Source organism: Thermobia domestica, chromosome 18, assembly GCF_964235325.1.
Source record: "Thermobia domestica chromosome 18, izTheDome1.hap1.1, whole genome shotgun sequence".
NCBI classification, from domain to species: domain Eukaryota; kingdom Metazoa; phylum Arthropoda; class Insecta; order Zygentoma; family Lepismatidae; genus Thermobia; species Thermobia domestica.
The window spans coordinates 123002009-123015241 of NC_137471.1; the positions used below are offsets into that span (position 1 = coordinate 123002009).

General features: G+C 35.4%; 1 protein-coding gene across 2 annotated transcripts in view; it reads right to left on the reverse strand.

Moving 5' to 3' along the window:
- Positions 1-13233, reverse strand: part of LOC145675006 (uncharacterized) — a 36627-nt gene that overhangs the window by 5794 nt on the left and 17600 nt on the right. Inside the window, exon 4 of one of the 2 annotated variants that reach the window (XR_014129099.1) lies at positions 2783-3000. Coding sequence is in view for 1 of the 2 variants with exons in the window: in XM_081745370.1 (XP_081601496.1) it covers positions 2947-3000 (54 nt within the window). In the remaining variant the exon portion in view is untranslated. Of the gene's footprint in view, positions 1-2690; positions 3001-13233 lie in introns of those variants that run through there. The other variant, XM_081745370.1, reaches the window with a different exon arrangement.

The window sequence follows — 13233 nt, forward strand, 5'->3', positions numbered from 1 at the left end:
CTCAACATATTGAAACCAAACTTGGCTGAAAAATTGGTTATAAAAATATTTTGAATGAGTTTGTTAGCCAGTATGATCGGATGAAAAAGATGAAAATGACGGACGTTAAAAAAATGGAGAATTTCCACAAATTGCACAAACAAGTTTTAAAATGGCGGCATTTTGGAGTGTTTTTCAAAGATATCTACTACTTTCTTGTCGCCGTATGTCCAAAAGGCGTATTTGGTTAACGCAGATAGCATGTGTGTGAAAGAGCCCTCCCAGTTACCGAAATTTGGATCATATTCAACTAACTTGGCTTCTTAAAATTTGCAACTCTTTCGAAAAATTGTTTATAACGGAGTACTGATGATGCGAAACGAGTCGCGCGATAAGAAAATTTCACAGTTTACATTATAATGCAGAGTGGTCAAAAGTACTAGAAAACCTGCCCAGAAAGCATTTTCTGACTAAAGATTGTGACATTGAACTATAACATAATTATATTGTAAGATAATAGTCAGACAATACAAATCAACTGCTGGTAATACTGTTCTGCTTACATATTCACGTCAAATGGACATCAAAGTTTACAAACAATGTGTACTAAACTAGTATGTGACTTCATGCACACAAAAACAGCCTATAATACCCTCGAAGTAGAATAATGTAAAACTATTGTCGGTGTATATAATAAATACGAATAAGTTTTATTTGTGGTCTATAATTCTTGGTATTGTGAATGGCTAATGCATATGATTGCAATAGGTTATAAAAACAAAACTTCCGTGTGATTATAAAAAATTCTCTGCGTGTTTCTTCCAAAAAATAATAATAAAACTGTCCCGTTGTATGTTGCAATTATTTTTCTAATCACACATGGCCATTATACCGGTGTTCGAAAAATCGCGCACATGCTCTACACGAACTTATTCTAGATAAAAAAAAAAAAAAGGATTTAGTGATTGTCCTTATGGACCTCATTTCATTGCTAGTGCCTCTCAAAGAATCCAAATTTGATTTTATGTTTTTGCTTTTGCTTTTGGGCGAATACGAAAAAAAAAATGGTGTAGGATATAGAAGATAAATCGAATAGCTTTTATTCGTAAGATCATAATATTTGCCTTGCAGTACGCAGATACAGGCTTGCATTTAAACTGTCCTATTAGATACTGTTTTATAAAAATAAGCAATTTAAATGCAAGCCTGCATCTGCGTACTGAATGAAGAATAGCGGGATCTTAGCTTCTGAATAGGAGTTATTCGATTTATCTCCATTACCTTACACCATTTTTTGCCCTATGCTCACCAAAAGCCACCCAAATACAAAAAAAAAAAAAAAAAAAAAATTCAATTGCCACGCTTTCATATGCTAATAATAAAGAAACATTTCAATTATCCAATAGATAGAAATTTAAAAAAATACAATTACATGGAAATTACATAAATTGTTATATGAACATACATTCTTCTGTAAATATAATGAAATGGGTAATTATGCCGTTGCAAAATTTTATACGAATTTCTTGTTGTTTTCGTATGTAGCTCAACAGTACTAAGCAACGACCATAAGGAAAGTGCAAAAAGGATCTGCATCAGAAAATCAATGGTTGCAAGTATACGCCTTTCAGAAATTGTTTAATGCTTCTATAAGGATTATTTTCATGACATGCTTTATCTTGCGCTGGCAGATTCTCCACAAAGTACTCACGTAGCCTTGGGACTTGTTCCGGGATACGTTTGCACACAGGAGACAAAGTTAACCATCGGCTCGGAACATGATGCAGAAAGAGATGGCTGTCTAAATCCAATACTAATTGGGTAACAGCATAGTCCTCTCGTCGGGTCGCAGACATTCTGAACCACTGAAATACATCCACAAAAAATCTTCAATATCGCACGACAATGATTTTACTCAATCATGGAATGCTTTAGAAACTGTGTTTAAAGTACAAGAACCAAGTTCGAGAAGCTTTATTAATCCTTCACCTTGGCATCAATCATTTAACATTCGCCGAAGAGACACGTTTACAATAAGTCCAGCATGAGGCAACTTAGATGTGTTAATCGTCTTCGCAATAGCTTGAAAAAGATCTGAAGATGTAGCGTGCCCCAAAAATATACCGTAGAGGTAATGAGTAACAACACAATTGGTTAAAGAAAAATATCGAATATGAATATCAAACTGTTTATCTGTTGGTGCGTTTGTAGTTTCATCTACAGCAAGAGTGAGGAACTCAGTTACCAGAAGTTTTTGCATCGTAGAGCAATTTTTCATGTAAATAGGGAACAAGCCCATGCGATACGGCGCATGACAACTTAGTCTTATGAAACTGAAAATCCTTATTTTCACAAGTGGAAGTAGCAATGCCAGAAAAATCTAGGAAGTTTCGTTAAAATATAAGAGTATTAGAAAGCCTGAAATGTGAATTCTTTAAGGGTCCTTAGCGTCGAAAGAAGTCCCGGCAAGAAGGAACGCCAAATAAATTTTTCTTCTTTTCACCTCTAGAATACAGTAAGTTCCTATAGAGCGTATGCGCGATTTTTCTAACACCCCATATATGTTTGACCCATTTAAAAAAAATATTTCGGTAATGGTATGCATATTTTTGGAAATCTAATATTTTTCTCTTTGCTAGGAATACAGTTTTAAATGCATAAAGTTGATACTAAACAATAGACAAAAAGAAACCCAATTTTCCGCAAACCCAATGAGCAAGTTTTATTTTTTTTTCTCATGAAGAGTGAGTACTAGACATTAATGGAGTAAGTCCTTTTGCATCATAGTATTTTCGGAACTTACCTCTTCTTCAATGTGGCTGTTATCATCATCATCTGGTATAGCTATTGTCAAATTTCTTGTGCTCTTTCTTGGCATTACGTGATCCTTCAAAAACAAGAATTTCTCGAAGCACCACAAGCTTGGAATGTAGTCACTGCCCGGAGCTCCACTGACCTGCATCCCTTTCATTTTCTGAGACTATGTACGGAGGTTACAGAATTTGTTTTTACATTCTGAAACTGAAGTAAAAAAAAAAAATATACTTTAAAAGATACTGCTGAATTAAGTACAGATCAACGACTAATCATGCTTTTAAGTATATATTATATAAAGGCAATGAAAATACTACTTTTGACACACGGCAACAAAGGAAGGTACTTAAGTATTAAAATGTTTTTTTCTAGTTACGGCCGTTGATGTGTTCCCAATAAATTGTTATCAAATCTAGCTTTGAAATGTCGGAAATCTTAATCTATTGAGCGAATCCTCGTCACGAATTACTAGAGACACGTTTTTTTGGTGACATGCGAAACCGCGAAAAGTATCAGTTTTGTATGAAAATGTGTACGTAAAATATATCCTTTTTAGTATTTATTATGCCATATAGCGCTCGCTCTTAATCGCGAAATTATATCCAATTAGCGAAATTTGCAGCAAATCTCGATATTCCACAAAATTTACGCGAAAGAGAATTTTTCGACGCTTTTACGATTTACTTATTACCATTATTTCTCCCTTCTGCATACTAAACGCTACTAGTTCGTCATTTGTCTATCAGCAACGGCAAAGTAACCGGTACAATGCAGAAAATCACAACATGTTTCGATAAAGCACAAGAATTTAAAGATCATGGTTACTACGTTTTTGATGCACGTTGTTATGTGTAAATTTTGTAATATTAGATTAGCCTGAAATCGACGCGATTCGTGTGTGAAGCAGAATGGAAGCGAAAATCATATATAAAAAAGATGTTTTGTGTTACCGAGAAAAGAATAAATTTAACACCAGAAAACATTGCAACAATGCTTACATGTTATTTGTATACATAAACTGTAAATACTTCGGTTACTTTTTTCTATTAATGTTCTCTATATGCGTGTTTTTCCCTTCTTTCTTTAAATTATGCTTTTATTCAATGAGGATGCTTAGTTATATTTTTTAAAAACTCAAATATTGTTTAATATTGTCATTATGATTGACGAGAGAAAATTAAGGTTAAATAAAAGGTAAGTAATCGCAAATGCCACAGAAAACAGTGTTCTTACATTGAAATTTTATTCACCGATTTTATTCCGCTTTACGGATATTTTTATAACGAAATTATGAATTCTTGTTTACCACAAAATCGTGCCTCTAGGAATTGCATAGGGATTATTCCATGTCTTTTGATCAAAAAGCGGTAAAATCTCCGAATAGACGTCTTCGGATTTGTTTCAAATTCTATATCTTTCATGGTCCTCGCAAAAGATACTACCAACTTGTAGCATTTTCCTTCATTTGTGAGGAAACTTGCACGTCTTGAAATCTGAGAAATTAAAAAAAAAAAAAAAAAAAAAAAACATTCCAACACATCTCGCTGTCGATTGATACTGATCGAGTTTCTGGTTGTTACTTTCATGCAGCAATCAAACTGGTATCATCGGAAAGCTAAAGAGCAGAGATTTACACTAATATATGCGTCTTTAAAAAATCAACTCAAAACACTTCCCACTTCAATTTTTAATCCACTGATATGAACTTTTACAATACGTCAAATCCCAGGGGTGTCATTTTTTTAAAAAATAAAATCCTTTTGTGTAGTAATTTCGCACACTCCTTTACTCCTTCATTGGGTCCTTCTTGGGGCTGTAATTTTATAAAATCCGTTCTTAGTATGGCTTTACATCATTAAAGAAACCCACTGCCCACAATTTCTATCCGCGTCTAATTTTGCATACTCTCCTACCCTCCCAGTGTGCCGAATTTTGTAAAATCCCGTTAATGGGTGAGTCAGTAGCATTTCGCATTGATATTTCTAGATTGCAACGAATAGAAATATGTCTGTCTGGCCTCAACATCCTTATGCAACCCTGGAGTTATGAAGAACGGGATCTACGGATGAAGAGCAGGATTCGAATTGCTACGTTTTAGACTCGAGAAAAAAAACGTCCTTCTCCTGGATTCCAACAGACCACCCTCTGATTACAAAGACAAGTCAAGCGACTAATCTACGAAGGACACCTCATAAAAATACATTGTGTGAGCTCCTTCGTGGGTAAGCGGTTAGCGTAAGTGCCTTCGACGTGGCAGACCATGATTCGATTCCCGGCGGGATTTCATATGGTTCGGATTCCACGATAATTAGCAGGTACCTTCTCATATAGCCTCGCTGTTGAAAGGGGCGTTAAACTCAATATCAACTAAAGAAATACATTGTACTGAATGTTGCATCTTTAAATCACCTCGACAAAGAAAAAAATCTGCACAAATGATTAAGATTGTTTCATCGACCTTGTGCCGGACTCGCGCATATGGATATTATATTCGGAAATTAGAAAGGTCCCGTTTCAGTATAGAGTCAGACGGTTCTGTCAATATATTTTTTAAATCCGTAATCATTCACTTAGGCCAGCGTGATTATTCATCAGCAATTTCTTTGCATGCAACGTTTATTTTAGTGTACTGTATTATAACCAGAACATTAAAAATGACGTTTATACGAATAATGAATGTATGAATTTTAAACTTCAATTTAAAAAATCCATAGTCATTAATTTATGATTTTTATACAATTTAGGTCAGGTCGGGGGGGCGCTGTGGCTCAGTGGTAGAGCGTTCACCTCTGGTGCTTGGGGTCCCGGGTTCGATCCCAGCCCCCGCAAAGTGAACTTTGTGGTGGTCAAACACCGTGCGCGTGGTTTTTCTCGGGGTTCTCCCGTTTCCCCCCACTTTCTTCATTCCACCATTTCACTCATCTTTCATAATCACCGTCTCCTTTAGCCTAACCGGCATAACAGTGGGACGTAAAACTCAAAGATTTCATTTCATTTTTTCGGTCAGGTCGGTATAGGTACGGTTAGAAATATGAGAAACAAGTTTGAAAGAGTCATAAGATACTACCTTGCATTTCTCTATTGGGATAGGGATGTTTTTAAATACTTCAGTTCTAATGCCCTGGCACGGAATTCGAACCTACGACCTGCAGAATAACAAACCCTTCAATTTGCTCTTAAATAAATAATTCCCAGTTGCTTTTTAGCCCCCCTCCCAATGATTTGTTTGTGGTATTTAGTAAGATTTTGGCCCTTGTACTTCATGATGAGTAATGAATGAAATGGTGGAATGAAGAATGTGAGAGAAAAAGGGAGAACCCCGAGGAAACCTACGCACACGGTGTTTGTCCACCACAAAATTCACTTGGCGGGGGCTGGGATCGAACCCGGGACCCCAAGCACCAGAGGTGAACGCTCTACCACTGAGGAATCGCGGTCCTTGTACCTTAAGAATATTAAGTTAGTGATAGAAAGTGCAAACTTAACGAGAGTAGAAAGTTCTGGTAGATATTATAGCTTGTGACAGGAACAATTAGAAATGCATGATTAGTGATTGTGACTTATGTCCAGGGAAAGAGGTTTTGTCTATGATGTTAGTGAAGAGATGATACAGTGCGGGACAATATGACAGTTAAATAGGGAATCTTATAAGAAAAAACAAAGCTAGTAACTGTAATCAAGCGAAGAGATGGATTTTTTGAGATGGTGAATAATAAGCTTATTGCATTAGAGAACACCATTATGATTCAAAATCTCAAAGCGGATTTCTGTAAGAAAAAGAGAAAATTTAACTGAAAAAGAAAACTATTGGCCGATTTTTCTGGAAATTGATATTTTGTCAAACAAGATGAGTAGGATGGTCTTCACTGAGCCAATCGCGAAGCAACTATTCATCTATATGTATATTGTTTTCAAGATGAAAATAAAGTGAAATGTAAATATCTTTGTATTATCAGTGCTATTTTAGAACACAAGTAGTGTTACTTTCAGCAGCATCTAGTAAACCATATCAAAGTACAGTAAACCTCTGAACTTGGCCACCTGTTTATCTTCGCCTGGTTAGTCTTGAACCTCCATTTTCAGATAAGACATACGTTACATATTATTCTGAAAGTTCGCCACCTGTCTATCTTGGAAGTTTGCCGCATTGAAGCAATGTTTATCCTATGATAATAATGATAAATCGTCCTGCCTATCTGTGCCACGCAAAGGCAGAATACCGTTGTGTTATTTTTCATAACTCTTTCGTATTGCATATGAGAGGCAGATAATCTGTATTTGTGACTGAAGACAAAGAAACATTGATTCCGCGACTTGTTCTCGGAGGTCAATGGTCAGAACACTACCCTGATAAAGTGGTAGTGAAGGAAGATGTGAATTACAAAAAGGACATACAGGAATTCATAAAATGATTGTATGTTTGTTTACCCTGTCTGTTTTGGTAATACTATTAGTTATATCGGCTCCTTTCATTAGTGGGGAGTTTTAGTAGTTCCGGAAAATTCTCAAGGTTAAAGCTAACCATCTCAATTGTGTCAACTATTGGCATCTGACGGTTTGTGGAAAGGTAATGAAGGTTTTGAGACATGGATTCCCTTAAGATTTCCTCAAACATCTTTGGCTCCGAGGGAAACACTTGTAGCTCATTAACAAGAGATAGTTAACTAGAAACTTAGAATGGGCATATGTGCCAAAAAGAATAAAAGAAATGCGTCTAGAATGAACCACCATGAATAATTTTATTAACAACTGATTCGCTATTGTTTAAAAGGTATAGAAAATATTTGTCACTATCGAAAAGAAATTATATAAACTGCATATAAATTGTTCAATTTATAATTTTGATTTCCTTGTTTTTAATCTGAATAACTCATTGTTCCAGAACATCAATTTCAATAAATTGCGTACATATGTTTCTATTTTATGGTGGTTTGCATTATTCTGTTTTCCGAGTAATTGAGTGTACCAGACTAGTTTCCAGGAACATAATGGTACGTATATTAAACATACTGTACTAATTTTCTCTAATACTGTATGTTGTTATGATTATGATTACTCTATATACATTATTTAAAAGTAGCTGTTGTGCCATTACTTATTAAAATTTTACAATTAAGTATTACTAGAAAGCTTATTCTAAAAATAAATCAATCACACTTATTTTCTGTAAGTTGGCCACTTTTCAATGGAACCGATGGTGGCGAACATAGACAGGTTTTACTGTACATCATGTGTGTATTAAAAAGGGTATTTCTTTTTCTGATGACGCCGCTAATCAGTATAAGAACAAAACAATCTTTTGTCATCACAAAGCTCATCTCCAATTAGAGGCAGAGTGGTATTTTTTTGCTTCATGTCCGGTAAGAATGCCTGTGGTGGAGTGGAAAGTACCACGAAACGAGAAAAAACTAAAGTGAGTCTACATCAACGTTATTCTAAGGAAATGTTGACACAAGCACAATATGAATTTTATTCCACTACAAAAGTTCTACAACACATAATTATCTCCTGCATTCTATTGCATGAGACACGACGATTAGTGGTGGCAAGAAGATGAATGACATCAGTGACTAAAATAACGATGTGCTTGTAACACTGTCATCCTGCAAGACCAAGGACTGCTTTTAAGTAAAATGAGAAAAAAATAGACCTCGGTGCACATGAGCAATGTTCTACGAAAAGAGAGTATCTTAGAACTTACAACTTGTACTGGAAGGACCTACAACATTACTCCAAAATTAAGGAAAGAAATATCAAAACTTCTTAATAAGTATAAATGTCATTGAAACCATAACAAAATTCACAGAGTGAAAAATATGTTATACTTAATACAACGATATTTTTTCACATTCTTGTATCTATCGTATAACCTTTGTTATAATATAGTGATTAGGTAAAACTTAGTTATTTGTAGTGGAACTTCTTTAATTAGAACCTGACAGGACTATGCAAAATACTCCAATTATATAAATGCAAAATTATTGGTTTATTTACCATTTAGTGCGTGAGCTACTTCATTTGTGAAAAAGTAAGTTGACATATAATAATAACTCTTCGTTTACATTGAATTCTAGTTATTGATACGATGACTACAATTATTGTGTGACATTTATGGCCTTATAGCTTGACTTATTGATAATTCTCAAAGATGAAATTTATAGAGCAGTATCATAGACGGTGCAGGGTTTATCTGTAAACATTTCAGAGTTTTAAACTTTGTTCCAACAATGATAAAAGGCGTCAAAGCTGGAGTTTCTTCAAAATTTACAAATTTTATAAACTGTAATTCAAAAAATGAGGAAATCTCAGGGTTAATATATATATCCGATAAAACACATTTCGGTAGCTGTAAGGGCTCAGAAAATTAAGCCTGAGATTACATTTCTTCTTCGGGTGATAAAACTTTCAAAACTGAAAATTTGCCACTTTTGATATCAAATGTTTACGAGCTTTGGATCCCTTAAGATACATATTTTATTAAATGTCCTTGCCATAACTTTTAGGATGTTTCTTTCTGAATAAAGTGGTTTTTGTTTCACCAACTGAGATATAATTAATTCTGAGGAACATAATTTAACGCAAAGCATTACAAATGCAAAAACAGCTTGCATTGTAAAAGAAAAATGACTGCCATGTGAAATCTAAAAATAATAAAACTTAAAGTTTATTTTGAACTACCAATATGTTCAGTTCGCTGCATATATTTTTTCAAAGATTTTTTTCTGCATCACTTGAAATGTATGGTCCTCTCTGGAATCTATAACCAGTGTCAGCTCCATTTCTTTATATCTGGATTACAATATCTTTTTTTTTGCATAAGCTTTTCAACCCTCGTTTATTCCCCGGAAACCTGGATAAGTTGAACAAACGTTTGACTACTATCATACTCTATGTCTGCTACAAGAGATCACATGTGGTCGCCTATTGCTAGTCAGGGAGCTAATATCTGAAAAGCCTCTGAAAAGGATCTGGCACAACCCACGCTACATCTAAGATTTGATACCACAGTTTGGTAGAATTGGTTGTATACAAACTCCCTAGGTAGTATGTCACGTCAAATTGTGGAATCACTAACTTTTTGGACAACATTTTGTTTTAATCACGTGACTTCATTCATATTCGGTAGTGGTTGACTTAAAATGTGCATAACATTGGTTAGAATGGAGCGATTTAAATAATTTCGGCATCAAATGAAATACAATAAAATGTTCTACATTTGAATCCCACATGTACCGAACGTGTCCGAAGTCACGTGATAACGAGTCAATATGGTGCCCATAAAGTTAATGATACCACAGTGTGGTATAACTCGACAAGTTTCAAACCAAGATGCGCAGATCGCTGCGGAGCACTTCGTATTCCGCCATCCTCCCCACTACTCTTTCATCCACTGGTGTGGCTTGAAAGTTCCAGTGATACTAACTCAGCAAACTTATGTTACAACAAATATCACCTGCCAAAAATCTTTAAAGTCCGAATCTTACTTTTTTTAGTAGGTAAGCAACCTCATGGTAGAGGTCTGCACGAGCTCGGGCTGGGCCCGGGCTCTAAATTTTTGAATAAGCAATCATATTTCTCGAGACCTTTTCGGGCATAACACGATATTTTCTGGAGAACATTTAATGCACACCTAAATTTGTAACTTAAGACGCCCACACTTAAAATCACTGTGCAATTGAGAGAAAAGCTGTGTAATAGAGAAAAAAAACTAAAAGTAACAGAAATAAATATGCTTAGTTTGTCTGAGTGAAAATACTGCTTTTTACACTGAATTAAAAGAACAAGAGCATTGAAAACAACGTGTCTTGTTTTTTTTTTTCTTCAAGACAATGTCAGTTTATTTTATATGAGAATTTATATGATGACTTTTTTTTGAGAGAATTCATAGTTAACTAAATGTAAAGGATAACCTTTATTTCATTCTTGTCTCTGAATCATGAAAGCTTTTAAACTGCAAAATTAAACATCTAATTGTTGCAAATAAAAAATACAATTTTGCCTTAATTGTTAAGTTTTTGTAATTCGGGCTTATTTCGGGCTCATTCGATTATTACATGGGGTCGGGCCTAAATGCTAAAACATATTTCTAACTCGGCCGGGCCCGTGCAGACTACCTCATGGATACACTGTAAGCAGTGACGCTTTCCGACGGGGCGATCCCTTCACGCCTTCTGAAAGGTAAATTTCTCTTTTTGTTATTATTTTTTCATTGGTACGAACTGGCACAGTCAATATACAGTATTTACACTCAAATGTCGTAGAAAATCCTCAGACCATTCCGCTCCCTGCAGATTGCAACACTGCAAAACATCATCGTCGCGGAGAAGGGAGTGGGAAAATGTAGGATTAGGTGCGCAACAGCTAGGCTGCAGCGTTCTGTTTACAAACTTTTTTACTTATAGAACGTGGTGTATGTGAATACCCTAGGGAGTATATCACGTCAAGTTCTGGTATCACTAATTTTATGGACGCCATTTTGTTTTGATCACGTGACTTTGGTCACTTTCGGGAGTCGTTGGCTTAAAATGTTCATATCTCTGGTTAGAATGGAGCGATTTAAATAATGTTGACACGAAATAAGAGGTAATGAAATGCTCTACAGAAAAGATTTTATTATTTTTATGATTTTGTTCACTTTTACTTTGATGTTTACACATTAAATTTCTATCACTTTCACTAGATCTACATTCCTATTGTATTACTGTAATTTCTTAAGTTTCATCCTCATCACGATTTGAGTTATTTAAACGTTTATATATGTGTATGTGTGTTTTGATATTCTTCATTTGCTACAAAACAACATGCTTCCGTACACGGAAGATTTTACACCATGCATGGAAAGTCTCTCCTCATTTGAAAAAGTGACACTGTAAGTTTAGTTAGTCCATTTGGTGCTGACCCTTTTGTCATCCACACAAGGTTTAGAACACCATCGTAGTTGCGGTAGCTGTGTTCTTCAGGTGATGGAAGATCTTGCCATGAAAGTAATGCTTTCTTCTAGATGTAAGATTGATAATTCGCACGCCCCAGGTGTTGTTGTAGACAGTTATTGGAGGCAGAAGCTCAATTTATGTCCTTTTTTCCAGAATAATAGGTATCGTACAGCATCATTTTTGAGGCCAGCCTTTTCACTTTTTATGTACACCTTGTACACGAATGATTTATATGATGAAATAATATCTTCAATGAATGTTACATTCATACACAACTTGCAAACACCTTTCTGATATCGTTCATTTTCACACATCATTTTAAAAGATCTTTCTTCCCAATTCCAGTGAACGAACTCGTGTAGTCACAGCCAGTCTGTGCATGCAAAAGTAAGTGTATCGCATAGTCTAAGACCCAAATCAAAAGCCAGCCTGTGTATCGGAATGTACCTCAGTTCATCTTTTACTCCTATACGAAGCCAGAATTCTTCAGATTCAATTTCGCTGAAGTATGCAATGCACAGTACAGCTACATCTCTGTCAGGAGATTGAATCATGAGTCTTCTGTGGCCAAAAGATGCATGTGTAGCATGTATAAGTAAGTTTTCATCTTGATCCGATGTTAGAGCCGACAATCCCTTAGAGTGTCCTCTAGTGAACTATACTGTTTCTGTTCCATTCTTAAATTCTCAATCAATAGTTCAAGACTCACCGTAGAAAACAATTTAAATACCATAAACAATAGTTGTTGTAACGTAGAGACAAAAGGCAATAAGTTGTGCCCCAAGCGTCACAAAATAAAATATTAATGCTTATAAATACATCCAAGCATATAACGAAGTGAAACTATGTATAAAAATCTAAGTAAAGCATAAAAGTATTAAAAAATAAATTTAGTAAAACATTTCCAAGGTGGGAATTACATTGTTTTGTACAGCGAGTCCTCAATTATCTGCTGTTCTACCTGAAGCTTCTCTTGTGCCATTTTGTGGCCAAGCGTTAGTCAGAAAATCACAGCGATCCACCTTGTTTTTAGGATTTGCAATATATTTCGATCACTGTTTCGGGATTGTTGTAGTTTCTGATGTAATCCTAACTTCTAGTCCTGTAGAAACTGCTCGTTCGGTCACGTTCTCCAACCATTATTGACAGCTCATCATATTGATTTAAAGCATCATCGACTAGCATGCATCTCTTGAAACCCAACGGTGTAGTGATGTGTCATAATGCTTCACTGCGAGACCACCGAAATTCACACAGCTACCACCCTTAAGCATTTGCACTGACGCCATTATATCAATCAAATCGGTTGATGTTATTCCATTAACAACTGGTGGAAGATTTGCTTGTTCGTAAACATTAGATGTAGTGCCGGTTGAGCGAAATATTTTCTTCACACATTAGCACCTTGACTACAAGTTTCGTTACAAACGATCAAATCTCCCGTCATGAGTTCCTAAAATCAATGACATACGGTACATTTATTCGCAATCACCCTCGAATTACTATT